The 16,767-nt window shown below is 40.9% G+C and overlaps 2 protein-coding genes across 2 annotated transcripts; both read right to left on the bottom strand.

The window, feature by feature from the left end:
• Nucleotides 1–1,620: 1,620 nt before the first annotated feature.
• LOC115755635 lies at nucleotides 1,621–13,962 on the bottom strand. The gene is given in 17 exon segments (XM_048275184.1): nucleotides 1,621–2,133; nucleotides 2,246–2,396; nucleotides 2,502–2,739; nucleotides 2,906–3,116; nucleotides 3,185–3,279; nucleotides 3,389–3,514; nucleotides 3,715–4,180; nucleotides 4,269–5,107; nucleotides 6,603–6,682; nucleotides 7,625–7,736; nucleotides 10,747–11,047; nucleotides 11,218–11,368; nucleotides 11,452–11,689; nucleotides 11,826–12,036; nucleotides 12,103–12,227; nucleotides 12,333–12,452; nucleotides 12,687–13,962. Coding segments are annotated over 17 exon segments (5,031 nt in total). The 3' UTR covers nucleotides 1,621–1,842.
• On the bottom strand, nucleotides 4,133–5,144 carry LOC115755636 (G-type lectin S-receptor-like serine/threonine-protein kinase At4g27290). Its single transcript, XM_030695105.2, has one exon. It carries the CDS (start codon nucleotides 5,037–5,039, stop codon nucleotides 4,260–4,262), a length of 780 nt encoding a protein of 259 aa, XP_030550965.1. The 5' UTR covers nucleotides 5,040–5,144; the 3' UTR covers nucleotides 4,133–4,259.
• Nucleotides 13,963–16,767: the final 2,805 nt, after the last annotated feature.

A 16,767-nucleotide genomic window follows, 5' to 3' on the forward strand; every position in this document is an offset into this window, starting at 1 on the left:
TACAATACAGAACTGCGAAATGGTGTGAGATTTAGAAGGAAAAACTGCATGTGCTTGTGCCAAGAAAGCCAAGTTCTAGGAGTCAAGACAGGAACGGTATTGTGATCACAACTGGAAACCTTGTAAGAAACTGTAAGGATATAATTTTCAGGTGACTCGAGGTCAACTCGCATTTCCTGCAAGCATAGAATGGTAGGGATCCTTCTAGGTCCGGGGCATCACATTTCTTTCTTTTAGGACCCGTCCGTAGAAAGCTGCTGCTTCTTTATTTGGCCTTTTGCTTGATAATTAGCTCATACCTGTATGCATCGCGATTTCCTGTGCTCGAGTACATTCACCGTGCGTTTGTCATTGTCACCCCCCGCATTAGCCACGGGGGCATCATAGACGACCGTTTGGCGGTGACGTAAAATTGTAAGTACTTTAGCATTGAAAACTTATGCGAGCAAAGTCGTTTAACAGTTCTGACCAAAAAAAAAAAAAAAAGTCGTATAACAGATTGTTATTGAATGTTTGAATATAACCGGATTTTTCGAGGATGGATTTCTATGTCTCACATCAAGCTACAAGATAGACTTTTAAAGAAATCCCCACCTTGGTCTTTCACTTGTTACTTAGTCTGAACTGAGAGCGATTTGGGCCGTTCGTCCTGACTTTAGAAGAGTCAAGGCACGTGAAAATCCATCATGGGGCCCTGCTGGGCATGATAGCGGTCCTAAGACGATGCATACCTTTGACCCTTCTGTTGATTTTGTTGGTCCCATCAAGTATTCACACTAGACAAATTCAGACTTTGGACCTCCCAAAATAAATTCATGACAAATGTTGATTGAATTTCATCTTTTAACTGCTTCAATTTTCCAGAATCGGTTTGTTGCCACTAATTGCAGCTTCCTTTCAAAGACAAGGAACCATGCCTAAAGCACTTAGTTTAACTACCGGGGGCTCCTAATTGCGGACGATTACAGCGATGATGCAATTCTTTCCATTATTATTTAGGTACTCTAAGTACTCTCTGGTTTCGATTTGGAGCAATTTATTTGTAGGTCAGTCTGTCCTCCAAACTTTATGCTTCTCCAGCTGAATTTGAGTGCAATTTGAAGGAAGATATAGTTTGATGGAGCAAGCATAGTTGCCAAAAATCATCCTTACTTTCCAGCCCATTACCACTTGCCCTTCTCTATTTATTTTTTTTCAAAATACCACTTAACATCCTCCCAAAAAAAAAAAAAAATCGCATTGCAGAAAAGACCAAATTGCCCCTCTCTGAAATTTCCAATCCTCCAGGTCTCTCAAACTCTTAGGCTCCATCCCCCACAAACCTTCGCCTCTTTTATCACCCACCACATCTTCTGCTGCCGCCGCCGGCGTCGCGAAGGTGGGCAGCGGCAATATGTGGTGATAACTCAGCTTAAGGTTCAGTAGTTATGTTTCAAGTTTGGTTTTGGGGGTTTGGGTGCGGTAAGAAATTTAGGACCTGGGCAGGGGCATTTTCGGAACGAAATGGCACTATTGATAAATATGGCAAGATATGAAGAGGTAAAATGGTCAACTCCACACATGTTAATTGAACCCGATCAATTTGATCAGGCATTCGCTATCTTGCGAGCATGAAACGGATTCATATCCACACATACAACAATGCTTTCACAAACTTTTCAGACTGTTTTTAGCAGATGTTATCTAAAACTTGGGAACCTGAAGCAACATTAAAGTCTAGATCGCTATACCTCTCACACATTGAAGTGCTCAGTCATAGTGATCGGCAACCGTCTTCCCTTTTTATGCACCGAGAAAGCTGGTCTAAATACCACACTGCAGGGAACGCCCTTGAAGGAAAGTTTATCGACCATCCGGCATGGTTATAGTCATAATATTCCTCGTGTAGGATTCTTCTGTGCTCGACGAACTTCTTTCCATGAAGAAGCCGGGCTGTTTAGGCTGTGGCAAGACTCCCCCTTCATTCGCTAACATGAAAAGGACTGAAGACATGGATGGTCTATCTCCAGGAAACTTTTGGACACATAACAAGCTGATGTGAATGCATCTCTCTACTTGGGATGCGAAGGAGGAGTTGCGTAGAGATTCATGTAAAAGCTCCAAGGCCCTGCCTTCGCTCCAAAGCAACCATGCCTTGAACAAATTCAGCCATGTCATTAGACAGTTATCATTACAAAGCTTTTCAGAAAACATGACTGCGAGTACATAATAGGCGTGAATAGATGAAATTACACACTACTCTTACGTGCCCAAGAAGGCTGTGGTGATGATCTTGATGCCAGAATCCTCTATTCCTTTTGCTACTTACTATCTCTAACAGAAGTACACCAAAGCTAAAAACATCGGATTTCACTGAGAATTTTCCGTCAAAAGCATACTCTGGAGACATATAACCGCTGCAATCAGAAAATCAGGACTCAAATCTTCCAAGGTTCATGAGGAAAAAACCATCAATCCAAGGTTGATGGAGGAATGCTCGTCGGTTGAGATGAGAAACTTACTAGGTACCGATAATTCTTCTAGTTCTTGCCTCCCTTTCATCACCCCCAAAGATTCTTGCGAGACCAAAGTCCGAAATTTTAGGATTCAGGTCAGCATCCAACAGTATATTGCTTACTTTGAGGTCTCTGTGAATGACTTGTAGTTTTGAATCTTGGTGAAGATAGAGAAGTCCTCTCGCAATTCCTATGACAATGTCAAAGCGACTTTTCCATGGCAAGGTGGAGCTTCTGTCATCATCTGCACAAACGCAAAACCATATTGAGTTTTACGCTTGACACTCTGAAGAAAATGAGTACATCAATTAGCATTTGGATGCATGTCCTTTCAGACAAAAATGACAGACTGATAGTATTGGGATGGGATCAAGTGCAAAGAAAATGAATAAAGATCAAGGAGTTCGAACCAAAAATGATATTGTCCAAGCTTTTATTCGGCATATACTCATATATTAGCATTCTCTCTTCTCCCTCTATGCAATAGCCAAGAAGCCCAACAAGGTTCCGGTGCTGAAGTCTGGCGATTAGGAGTACTTCATTCCTGAACTCTTCGAGACCTTGTCCTGAACTTTTGGACAGCCTTTTCACTGCTATTTCTTGGCCTGAGGAGAGAATGCCCTGCATTTTTTCCTTTAGTTCCATAAGCTTATCCTGTGCTATAAGCTTGCAACTCCATAGATCATTACCTTGTAGACTGTACCAAAGCCACCCATTCCAATTGTGTTGGTCTCAGAGAAATGTCCAGTCGCAATGTCAATGTCTTCCTTTTCACGTCCCAAGCCTGAAATGATGAACAATGTCAATTAGATTGATAATAGTTGGTCAGAATCAAACAATGAACAACACAAATCTTCACTTTATTAGTGGGACTGGATAAGAAACAAGCTTACCTCCTCCTTTCATTCTGCTTTTCCACATTATGCCCAATGCTATGCCTACTATGAACAATCCAGAAATTGCAGAAGCCACTATGACAGTCACCAGTCTTTTCTTATTGACAGGGCTGTGGATTGAATCTATAATAGCCAAGAAAGTGCATCGACATAAGCTAATGAATGTAAAAAAATGAAGCAAGAGATAACAAAATGAGTAATAAATAGTCGGGTACCAGATCAGGATTGACTGAGCACTTACTCTGTACATGATGCAAATTTAGGAAAAAGCATGATCATGGTAATAGAACAGTTGCTAACTGAATTAGGATGTTTAGATCTACCTAACTCAGATGCAGGTACTCTTATGTAGAGATTTTGCTCGTAGTTGACTTGTTGAGATTCTCTCATATCAATGAGATCGCCGAACCACATTAAACAGCCGCTACCTCCCCCTCTAACATCTGAGTTAGCATAAGCCCTGCAGGAACAGTTCTTTAGACACTCAGCCTTGCACTCGTTGAGGCTCATAGTCTTGTTTAGCGAGTAGTCTATCAAGTCAGGCAACTTCAGCTGCGAAAGCTTCAGAAACCCCTCCTCTCGAGAGCAATTCAATGGAACTTTCATTATGCACCCACTGGTTGAGTTAAGCATTTGCCATTCCTCTGGGGACTTGGGCATGAAACCCTGCAAGCACTGGCATCTTGGATCTTCGCTAATTGTGCAGACACCATTAGCACCACACTGCCCGTAGTTGTCGCATGGTTCGCGGGGGATTGAGACCATAACGTCCCATGTAGAGCTCCCTTTCTTCCCCAGAATACATTGCACAAGACCAGACTGGTTCAATCTTACCATGGTGATGATGTCATCGCTTATAGGTTCAAACTCAAAATACACATGTTTCATTGTAAACAAACATGGGCTTGAATAGGGTACTTTCAGACTGCGGAGTACCAGGGAACTGGACCCCATTTTGTGGACCTGCTCGAAGTATCTTCCTGAAACCTTTGTAGAGCACTTCCAATTGCGGCAACCCTTCTACATTTATTCCATAGGTATAGTCTCCAGAAGAGGGATCATCCATGCTTTTCCAAGAAGTCAGATGCCATTCGAAACCGGTTTTGAGGTTCTGTCCCATTCGCATACCGGTTAAAAGGGTGTCAGTTGGATAGTCAAAGCTCTGCCATGAGCATTCACCAGAATGTGAACTGGTATTCTCTAAAACAACAAGGTTACCAGAATCCGACAGCTGTGCAACTGGGTTTCTTAAAACCCTGGATGAATTCGAAGACCAGATGACACTGTTTGATCGGTTGAGAACAACTAGATTCCTCTCATCACTAAATGTGAGAACACCATCTAAATCAGTGAGTGGGTTGTTCCCGTTGGCGACCCAAACGACTGTTTCAGGACTAAATTTGTACCATATCCCCAAGTACCTATTCTTGGATTTTCCTGGAGAGAAGAAACCTAGCTCAAAGCTTTGGCCTGAAGAGACCAATGTCTCTCCATCTTTAATGGACTGACCTGAACTTAACGTATCAGATGCGACCGACAAGTTCAGCACCGACATAAAGATGACAAAAAGAGAGTGAAAAGTCGGTGAAGAGAAAAGCTTTCCAATTTCCATAAAGCCATCTGCCATTTTTCCCTGGATCCTCCTCATCGGTGCCAGTTTTAAAAATCGAGAGATGCTTACCAAGAATATATGGCTGAAGTCTACCTTACAGAACGCTGTGCAATTTCAATGCTGAGCCGGTTACCAGCAACTCCCAGTGGGATATGTAATCAAGGGTCATGAAATACTCACGTGGTCAAGAAAGGTTGATCAGAAGACATTCGATGGCTATTCACGCAAAGCAAGAAAGGCGTATCTCTCTCCTCACGACTGAGACCGGGTGGTGGATTATTGATGTTGTTGAACTAGCCCATATTTGTAGCTCAACACCTTCTAGAAGGAATATCTTGGCCCTGTTTGGGAGATTAAGGAAAATGGAGGTGATGAAAATTTGGGTAGAAAATGGAGCAGAATATGAAATTTTCGCGAAATTTTGAAATTTCTTGTACTTTCCACTCACATTTTCTTCACCCCCAAACTTCAAAACTCAACATTAATGCTCGATGACCAAAACATTGAACCTGCCAACTCCTAGGGACACAAGCTCTGCAAGAAAAGAGGAAGATGTCTTCAATGTCCCTGAACAAATTTGGCTAGCACATGTTCTTCATGGAGCAGAAGTTTGAGCAGAATGAGCCACTTTTGAATGAAACATTAGTTTCCAGGCTATAAAAAGGGCATCTGGTGAGCCATTGAAAGTAAGCCTCAGGTAGCCAAGGTGCTTTGGAACAAGAAAGAAGGAGAGAGATTTGGCTCTATGATAAATGAGAGAGAGGGTGAGGAAAAAAAAATTAAGAGTTGAGAATGCTTGTTTGCGTTACGTAGTTCGCTCCAAGTGTTGTGTGTGGTGAAAGTGAACAAACAGTAATGGCTGCGTGAGGTCTTACACAGATTGTCTTCAATGATTATTCCACTTAGCATATGTGCTCTGTGTACGGTAATGCAACAGTTATCGCTATTGGAAATATCAAGACGCCAATGTTGACTCTTAATCAGACATAGTGCGATGGATTGAAAAACCATCATATTTACAAGTCCATGGATGACTAATAAATAGAACCGAGCAAGTGAATGAAGTGTGACAGACCCGCTATACGATATGCTGATCTGGACTCGTCAGCGCATTGGTCTTTCCGAGATATGAATGGTTCACCCCCGAGGTCAACAAGGTTTCAAAACATTTCAATGGTGTTAAACAACTACTCTGCAAAGGTGGCACTGTAGAACAGAGGATGCCATGCCAAGGTGCAAATTCAATGCATGATTATCGTCTTAGACTGTCATAGAAGTAAAGAGAAATACAGGTATCATACACATTAGAGGAAGGTGTGAACTTCATTAGACCTGCAGTTATCACTAGCAAGTCTCTGCTAATGTTTGAATGAGAAAATAACCACGGTGCCAATGCTTGCGCGGGCATTGAAACTTCCAATTTAGTATGAGTGCCATCAGATTGGCTGTCTTCAAATAATGTGACAGAAGATCAAAGATTAGTAAATATTCCCCACATTGCTAAATGCAAGAACTCCACCTGAATTCGTGAGTGGATTGTTTCCGTTGGCAAGCCAAACGACTGTTTCAGGCCTAAATTTGTAAAACATCCCCAAGTACCTGTCCTCGGTGTTGCCAGGAGAGAAGAAGCCGAGCTCAAAGCTTTGGCCTGAATATCTCTCCATCTCCCATAGACTGGCCTGAACTCAACATGTCAGGTCCAAACGACAAAACCCAACAATGACACAAAGATGGCAGCAACAATAACAGACTCAAAAAGGAAACTTTTCCACGGCCATGAAGCCTTTCATCAATTTCCCCGTGATCGCCCCCATAAATGCCCCCTTTTTTTAGCTCAGATAGTTACATTAAGCATGAAGTCCTTACTGCTCATCCGAAACTTACCAGAGTGAGATTCTGGAGCTTCCATGCTGCTGCTGAGGGGATGAACAGCCAATTCACTGCGGCGTCAAATTAAGGGTCATCGAAGACGACGACCTCGAAGGTGAAAAGAAGCAATTTCTTTCTTAAAAATGCCATTTTTTCTAAGGATGGAACATATATAGAGAGTTGATTTGGTTAAGGATGTTATTATCCAAACTTAGTATGCCATCTTCAGCTCTCTCAATTTTGTGTTGTGATAACCAGTCTGCTATGCATATTGCTTCAAATCCAGTTTTTCATGAGCGCACGAAACATATTGAAGTAGATTGTCATTTTGTGCGAGAAAAGATTCAAAACAAGGACATAATACTTCAATACACACGGATTGAAGACCAACTTGCAGATCTTTTTACTAAGTCATTGCAGGGTAGTAGAGTAATTACTTTGTGTAACAAGTTGGGGCTCTTTGATGTTTATGCCCCAACTTGAGGGGGAGTGTTGAAAGGGTAGTTCAGTCTTTTCCATAATTAGTGAGCCCTAATGCTGATTGTATATATATATAGAGATGGTGTAATCTGAAAAAGTGAATGATGTTTATGTTTTTCATCACTTATTTCCAGAGTGGACCGTTCCAGTTAGGTTAGCAACCCCAAACAACCGTTTCAGGACTCTCCAAGAACCATATCCCCGGGAAACAGCTCTTTGAGCTTCCAGCAGATAATAAACCGAGCTCAAACTTTCAGCCCAGGCAAACTTACGTCTCTCCTTCTTCAATAGATTGAACTGAAGTCGAGATGTCAGCTGCACTTGACAGGTGCAGCAGTGACAGAACTTCAATGGAAGCGCAAAAGAAGCTGACGCCAGGAGGATCTGCCATTGCAAGTAAATAACTTGATAAAAAGTTGAAACTTTTCAGATTAGCACAACAGGATAAGATATAGAAGTCAGATCCCTTTGTTTGGTGCAGGGCAAGTTCTAGGAGTGCCTCATTGGGTTGAGTCGGGCCACGCAAGAAGACCGGGCATGCAAATTTTTGTGGATCAGTCTCCATCCTTCCTGGAATAGCCTCGGACCACATCTAAATGACTCAAATTGGTGAAACTTGAGTTTTCTTAATGTATCACTTCGGGCTTTATTTTTTGCCTCCATTGTCGACATCCTTGTTGCACCAGTCCAAGCTCGCATACTACCAAATGATGCAGAAAGTTGCCACGCAGTCCCATCGGACGGAGATACACCTTGGATACTAGATTGCCTCCATGTCGTGAAGGTTCATAATCTTGATACCCTTTATGAAATCGACTCGACCTTCGATTGTTACAGCCCCTGAAAGCAGCCTTTCTGTCTGCTTCTCCGCGTGGCTTCATTAATTGACTAAATTCTTTGCCCTGACATAGAATGTCAATTATGTGCAAGACTTTTTTTCGAGGTTGAATCAAGAAGATTCCCACACGGATCGTTAACCCGACAAATTATATCAATAATTTCAGGCTAAAGTATTCCTCTTATTAGGTGAAGGTATGCTGATCAGACTGCTATCACTCATATTCAAACATTGAAACGGTCATAAGACGCTGCTTGGGCTTGCAGATTCCAACCACGACACGCCACGCCTGGTCACTGCGGCAATGGTGGTCCAAAGAAGACAAAACAGATGTTATGGTTCAACCGGATGTTTTCTTACTAACCAGAAATTATCGGAAATAATAATTTTGAAATAGGAATATGAAATGAAGCCATTTTCTTAAAAGATAACTCCAAGTGAATATTATCTTAAACAAGAGCTTAAAATGACCATCGTAACATTAAATAAGGCTCAAACTTGCCAGCCGCCCAAATCTTTGGTAGTGCGCTTTTCATGAAGGCTAGAGCAGGGGCAATTTTGCCCAAAATGTTCTCGTTACATCCAAATTGAAGCTGGAGTTTGTACTAACCAATTGAAGAGTGACAAAAACCCTAAAAGCCCCAAAATGGAATTCACTATTGATGTTTTCTCCTTCTCCCGCTACAGTTGATGAAACATTTGTGCAACTTTATGCTTGGCAAAAGTACACTTTTAGTGTCAAAAATTATGTACGGAGATCACTCTAGTGTCAAAAGTTTCAAATGGATCACTTTAGTATCAAGTTTTTTGAAAAACGATCGGTTTAGTGCCAAGTCCGATTTGGTCCATTGAAAAGCCGACGTGACATTATTTTATTATTATTTGAAGCCGACGTGGCACAAACAAGGTCCAATCAGCAATTAAAAAAAGCAAAAATTAAAAAAATAATAAAAATAAAAATAAAAACTTAATTAGTTTACAAAAAAAAAATTCAAAATAATTTGAAAATTTATGTTAAAAATTAACCAAAAAAAAAGTAAAAACTCAGAAAAAAAATAAAAAAAAACATTTGCAAGCGGCAAGGGCTTGCACAACCCTCACCGCTTGGTTCTCCACCCAGAATTTTTTTTAAGTTAAAGGTTTTTTTAAAATTTTTTAGCTTATTTTTAATTTTATTTTAAATAAATTTTGTATTTAAATGAATATAATTTTTAGCTAATTTTTAAAATTATTTTAAAGTGCAGAAGTCCACATGGCAGCCCACGTGGATTTATTTATATTTTTTTAAATGTCATTTTTTGTTAAAAAAATAATAATTAATGATACATGACAATTTTGGCCAAAAATTCTCGCCGAAGGCACCGAAGTGATCCTTTTATTTTCGACTTGGTACTAAAGTAATCCGTTTGAAACTTTTGGCGCTAAAGTGATTTCCATACACAACTTTTGATACTAAAAGTGTACTTGCTTAGTGGAAGACAAAGCAATATATTTTTTTTCCTAACTTTTTTTGAGGTGAAGTAGCTGCACTTCCGACCATCTCACCATCAAAGCCACCTTGGGTCGGCCTCCCGGAAAGCGTAAACATCGTCGTAAGGGACATTTCAGAGCCTTACCAGATGTCGCAGGCGGCTTAATTTGTTTAAAACTTCAATTACAATACCTGGTATCACTATATATGTGAAATCAATAGATCAAACTTTAGATATATATCAAGGTCTGCTACAAAAAACAAAATCATCTCTGTGAAAGTCAAAATAGCGGATATTTCAACCAAAAAAAAATAGCGGATATAAAAATATTATTATTATTTCTTGCTTTCCTGCCATTATGTCCATAATTCCATCTTTGGTAACAAGTCAATATAATTCAGTGCTCCATACTCAACTATTATCAAACCAAATGGCTTGCTTCTTTTCTTTTATTTAAATAAAAGTAAAGAAGATATTATTTTTGTGCTTCCCTGCCAAAATTTAAAGTATTATTCAAAGTTTCAAAAGAATACGAACGAATTATATGTGGATCTAGTTGTCAAAAATTGAACGTTGTGAAAGTTTTTGGACTTTCGGTTTCGAAAAAAATCAAAGTACGTGAATCTCAAAATATAGATTAAGGGCATGTTTGATAACCTTATTTGAAAACTGAAAGTTCAGCACTTAGTTTATACTTTCTTGATAACTTTAATTAGTATCGAAATTTGATGGATTCAATTAAGTCGAAAATCCAATTTATATAATAAGTATGGGAAGGGTTACTCAGACAATTAAAAATTATATGGCATCTAAAATTCCCAAATATACAGCTAAAAGCCCACCATAATTGTCATTATTATGGCTTTGTAAGATATCAATAAAATTAGCAATTAGTTTACAATTATCAGGAAACGGCAATTTATCTTTATTTTCAACACTAAAACTTTATTTGCTAAAATTTTCAGTACCCTGTTTAACAAATTTGTTGTTGAGCTTTACACCATCGTATGCTGTTTCTGTCCTTTGTATGAGAGGTGGACGGTCTACAATCTGCACAAACATCCTCAATGGCATTCCTATCTACCTTCCGGCAATGTGACCGAAATGACATTGAGCGAGGAGGATCCTTCCTTAACTAAAGTTGCAACTGAGCTACCTGAACTTCTCTCCATGAAGAAACCGGGCTCTTTAGGCAATGGCAAGGTTGCCCCTTCATTTGCCAACATGAAAACAACACTGGACATTGTAGGCCTATCTTCAGGAAACTTTTGGACGCATAACAAGCCTACCTGAACGCCTCTCTCTGCTTGAGACTCGACAACAGAGTTGCATAAAGATACATCGATGAGTTCCATGGCCCTCCCTTCACTCCATAGCAACCAAGCCTACAAAAATTCAACCATTCATGAATCATGGTTACCACTATGTGCGCATAAAAAAGAAACCTTGTCTACGGGTAGAAAGAACAAATGAGATGCGGTTTTAGGAGAAACAGAATATTTGATCTTGTTTAGCGAAAAAGAAAATGGTAGATCTCAATAATCCTGCCACTTACGTGCCTGAGAAGGTTGTGAAAATGATCAGCATGCTGGAATCCTCTATTCCTTTTGCTACTTACTATCTCTAACAAAAGCACACCAAAGCTAAAAACGTCGGACTTCACAGAGAATTTGCCATCAAAGGCATACTCTGGGGACATATAACCACTGCATCAAGCAAATCAGGCTTCAGTCCCTCCATATACCGATAGATAGTGCAATGTTCAAATGAATCGAGGGGAGAAACTTACTATGTACCAACTATTCTTCTCGTCTTTGCCTCTGTGTCATCTCCTTGAAAGTTCCTTGCCAGGCCAAAATCCGAAATCTTTGGATTCATATCGGCATCTAACAAAATGTTACTCACTTTAAGGTCTCTGTGGATAACTTGCAGTTTTGAATCCTGGTGGAGATAGAGAAGTCCTCGGGCGATTCCTAAAACAATGTCAAATCGCCTTTCCCATGCCAAAGAGGAGCTTCTATCATGATCTACACACTCAATCCATCAAAAACTAGTTAGTTGTTAGCATTTAGCTGTATTTTCTGGCGAAGGAATCAATGGAGAGGACAAAAGCATAAGGAAACTCGAGTGAAAAGGAGCTGAAAAAGATTAAGTGGTTCTGACCAAAAATGAAATAATCCAAGCTTTTGTTTGGCATGTATTCATAAATTAACATTCTTTCTTCACCCTCAATGCAGCAGCCAAGAAGTCCAACAAGATTCCGGTGCTGAAGTCTGGCGATTAGAAGGACTTCATTCATAAACTCGTCAGGACCTTGCCTGGAAGATTTTGACAGCCTTTTCACTGCTACTTCTTGTCCTGTGGAAAGTCTTCCCTGCATGTATTTCACTCATTGTGGGCCTCTGTAGATATTTGAATTTATTGATTTACAACTCATTACCTTGTAGACCGAACCGAAGCCGCCTGCTCCTAGCATGTTTGTTTGAGAGAAATGGTTGGTGGCAACGGCAATAGTAGCAAAATCATATAAGGGCAAGTCAATGTCATCTGTCCCACTTGGCAAGCCTACAAGGGATGTAAACTGCCTTCTTAGACCATACCATAATCTCAATAAGGAAAAATCAATCTGGAATTTGACAACATGATGTAAAAGAAAGATATTTAGCTTACCTCGTCTTTTCATTCTTCTCTTCCAGATTATGCTCAATGCCATGCCCAGTAGAAGCAATCCTGAAATCGCTGAAGCCACTATGATAGTCACCAGCTTCTTGGATGGATTGCGGATTGAATCTAGAATACAAGAAGAAGTAAAGTGAGTAATTTCAGAGGAAGAGTTCATCTGTAAGCTGATGAATCTATCTCCATTAGAGGAAGTTGAGCATGAGAAATAAATAGCAAGGAGCAGAACAGCAGTTCAGTCTGGCATTGATAAAGGACGCATTAATGAAATCAAAGATCAGAACAAAGAAGAAAAAAGAAATTGCTAAACCAATTAGCCAATGCAGATACAATATCTGTATTTACCTAATTCAGAAGCAGGTAGCCGTAGGTAGAGATGCTGCCTGTTCACAACCGTGTCAATTTCCTTAATATCAATGAGATCACCAAACCACATCAAGCAGCCTGCTCCTCTAATATCGGAATTAGCATAAGCCGTGCAAGAACAATTCTTTAGACATTCAATCTTGCACTCCTTGAGGCTCATATTCTTGAATAGCTCGAAATCTACCAGGTCTGGTAATTTCACCTGCGAAAGTCTCATAAAACCCTCACCACGAGAACAATTCAATGGAATTTTCCTTATGCACCCCTCTGTTGAATTAAGCATGTCCCACTCTTCTTGTGACTTGGGCATAAAACCCTGCAAGCAGAGGCATCTTGGGCTTTGGTTAAGTCTGCACATGCCATTAGCACCACACTGTCCATAGTTGTCACAAGGGTCATGAGGGAGCGAGTACATCAGATACCACTCGGTGCTTCCACTCGTCAGTAGATGCAACTGCATAACACCATCCGGGCTTAACCTGACTCTGGCAGTGATATCGTCCTTTAAGGTTTCAAATGCAAAATAGGCATCCGTTGCGTTGTAAACAAAGATCGGGTTAATAACCGTATTCCCCTCCATGTTAAGACCGCCGAATTCAATTCCATCCCATGGCCCAGTTCGATATACTTTGACAGAACCTTTGCTCACTATTTCAATTTGAGGTAGCCTATCGATTTTGTACCTATAGATATAGTCTCCAGGGGGGGGGTCCTCCGTGCTTCTCCAGGAAGTCAGATGATGTTCGATGCCGGTTCTAAAGTTCCATCCTACGGTCATACCGATCAAAATTGTGTCTGATGGGTAGTCAAAGCTCTGCCATGAGTAATCAACAGAACTAGAACTGCTGCTTTCGCTAAGAACGAGGTTACCAGAATCTAGGAGCTGTGCAACTGGGTTTCCAAGAACCTTGGTTGAATTGGTTGACCAAATGACGCTGTTTGATTGGTTGAGAAGAACGAGTTCACCTTCATTGCTTATTTTCAAAGTACCATTTGAATCAGTGAGTGGACTGTTCCTGTTAGCGACCCAAACGACCGCTTCAGGACTCACCACGAACCAAATCCCCAGGAAGGTGTTCTTTGAGCTTCCAGCAGAGAAGAAACCAAGCTCAAATTTTCGGCCCCGGGAAACTAGTGTCTCTCCCTGTTGAATAGACTAAACCGAACTCAGGGTGTCACCTGCGCTCGAAAGGCACAGCAGGGACAGAACGGCGACGGAAGCGCAAAAGGAGCTGAAGATGGGAGGATCTGCCATTGCAAACCCTTCTGTCTGATCTACGAGATGAGGCCAATAACCAGATAAAGATTCGAACTTCTCAGAATAGCATGTCAGGGCAAGATGTAGAAGACAGATGCCTCTGTTTGGTGCAGAGCAAGTTGTAGGAGTTCCTGATTGGAGTGAGTTGGGTCACGCAAGAAGACCAGCCACTCGTGGATCGGTCTCCAATCTTTGGTCAAGGACCAAATCTAAATGACGCGAATTGGTGAAAAGGTGAGGTTTCTTAACGTACCACTTCACACTTTCTGTTTGAACGCCATTGTCACCGTTCTCGTTGGACCAGTCGAAGCTCGCGTGGGACCAAATGATGTGCAAAGTAGCGAAAAAGTCCTCATCGGTTGGGATTGAAAAATAATTTCCTATTCGTTTTCATGTTTCAGCTAAACGACATAAATATGATCATATTATAAGAAAATGACTTCTTGAATTTTTTTAAAGAAAGATATCATATTTTCGCGAAACGAATGAAGGCTCAATCTTATAAGAAAATATCGTGTACAAATGATGGATGGAGTTGTAGTCGATTTACATGACACCCGGAGAAGAAAAAAAAAATTATTTTCCTACAATATTTTCCCAAATCTCTCTCAATCAGAACAAATCCTACCCAAATCCCCCGCCCCCGAAGTCGCAAATTCCATCCTCAATTCCAAATCCTAAATTTCCTCGTCAGCCAAACCCTCCCTACCCCGACAAATTCTCTGCCAACGATGCCATTACCCCCTTCGAATTGAGCTGGAACGCGACCGATTTCAGAAGCGAACCATGATTCTCAGCCTCCTGATATCGCATCCCTGACGCCCTCTTCCTGAAGGCGTTGAAGATTGAGAAGGCGCCTGCTGAGCTGGAAGATGATGCTCTTGTCAAACGCGTCCTTCATGATCTTGGAGCCCCTGCATTTGCTGCCGACGACGAGCAAGGTTACAAGAATCTAGAACCTGCCCAACAGGGTTTCTGTCCTTCATTGCTTATTTCCAGAGTAGCGTTTGAATCTGTGAGTGGACTATCCTGTTAGGAAGACAAACAACCGTTTCAGGACTTGCCCCGACCCATATGCCGAGGAACCGGTCGTTTATTTTTCCAGGAGAGCAGAAAATGAACTCAATGTGTCGGGCCAGGGGAAACTAATGTCTCTCTTTCTTTAATAGACCGAATGAGCTCATGGTGTCAGCTGCATTTGACAGGCCTAGCAGTGACAGTTGATGACAGAAGTGTGAAAAAAAAGGTTGATGAAAGGAGGTTTATCCATTGCAGATCTTTCTAATTCATCCACGGAAAAAGTAAACAAGTCGATAAAAGCTTCCAACTTTTCTGAATGGCATATTTGGTAAGATACAGAAGATAGATTCCACCGTTTAGTTTAAACAGGGACCAGTGGGGCCAAATGAAGGGAAGCCACAACCACACAGTTGCTAGTGGCTTAGTTTCCTAGCTTCCTGTAATTGCCAAGGTCCAAATCTAAATGACTCAAAGCATCGTTTATGACTGACTGATGTGGAAAGCATAGAGCATCCCGCAGCTGCATAGTCTAGTTGCAGTCCCATTGGATGGAGATGCAGTGCGTACTAGGCGACATCAAACTGACAAGGTTCATACTACAACACAATTTACGACCTTAAACTTCGATATTTGCTGGCTGATAGCACCTTTTTGTTTTCTTCCGTGTATAGACATCATTCATGGAAGAAATTTTTGGACTTGGACATAGAAAGACAAGCACATGCAAGATTTTTCCAAGATGCATGAAAACATGACTACTCCGATCTTCCACCCATCAAGGTGGATGAATAGTCTAATTAAGTCCTTGCCGGACGGAAAAGGTTAAACCAACATGATTGAATAATTCATCCTTGTCCCGAATACTGGAGAATTGACAACACGAGACAAGTGGATTTGCACATATGAAAGGAAGGGGTAAAAGGACAGAAAGAACGAAGGAAGCAATGTCAGACAAGCTAAAATGTGCATGGCTTGGGAAAAACTTGTCACAGATTGCCATTAGTCATTCACATACAGTAGCGGTCATAACACAAAGTCGATAATCCATATTATGTGGTCGCTATTCGAAGGGAAAAGTACACTAGAAGTGCCATAATTTTTGTACGGCATTCACTTGAGTGCCATAACTTTCAAAACATTTACTTAAGTGCCATAACTTTTAAAAATCGTTCACTTGAGCGCCATGTTGACGTGGCAGCCGGAAAAGTTACTGTAGCTGCCGGAAAGCTGATGTGGCACGCCGGAAAAGTTAGTGTAGCACTCAAGTGAACGATTTTGCTCCGACATAGTACTCAAGTGAACGATTTTTGAAAGTTATGGTACTTAATTAAATGTTTTGAAAGTTATGGCACTCAATTGAACGCCGTACACAAGTTATGACACTTCTAATGTACTTTTCCCCTATTCGACAAACACTCCTGAAGAAAACAAATACTATCATGGTTCTGCTGACTGTCTGCCAAGGTCAAACTTCATAGCATCCACTCAGGACATCTAACTATCTGGAGAAGGAGGGCAATTTTGAACATCGAATTTGGTACAATGGTTCCTATCGGTTATTTTGCCTTCCTCTTAGGCAGGTCCCGTGAACATTTTGACGTCATCTGAAAATGTTCGTACTTACACTTTGAGAGATGGAGCGCTAATCCTGCTTTAAACCTTGTTTCATCCCAGCTGAAATGCAAGAAGACGTAGCATAGGAATACGATCCCTTATTTGATTTCTGACGTTGAGATTTCCTCATAAGTGACTTTGAGCTAGCACGAATTGAAGGAAGAAAGG

Source organism: Rhodamnia argentea, chromosome 2, assembly GCF_020921035.1.
Source record: "Rhodamnia argentea isolate NSW1041297 chromosome 2, ASM2092103v1, whole genome shotgun sequence".
Lineage (NCBI taxonomy): Eukaryota > Viridiplantae > Streptophyta > Magnoliopsida > Myrtales > Myrtaceae > Rhodamnia > Rhodamnia argentea.

What these genes read in the sequence shown, in the direction of transcription:
- LOC115755636 (XM_030695105.2), bottom strand. Translation starts at nt 5,039, where the DNA reads ATGAGGAGGATCCAGGGAAAAATGGCAGATGGCTTTATGGAAATTGGA.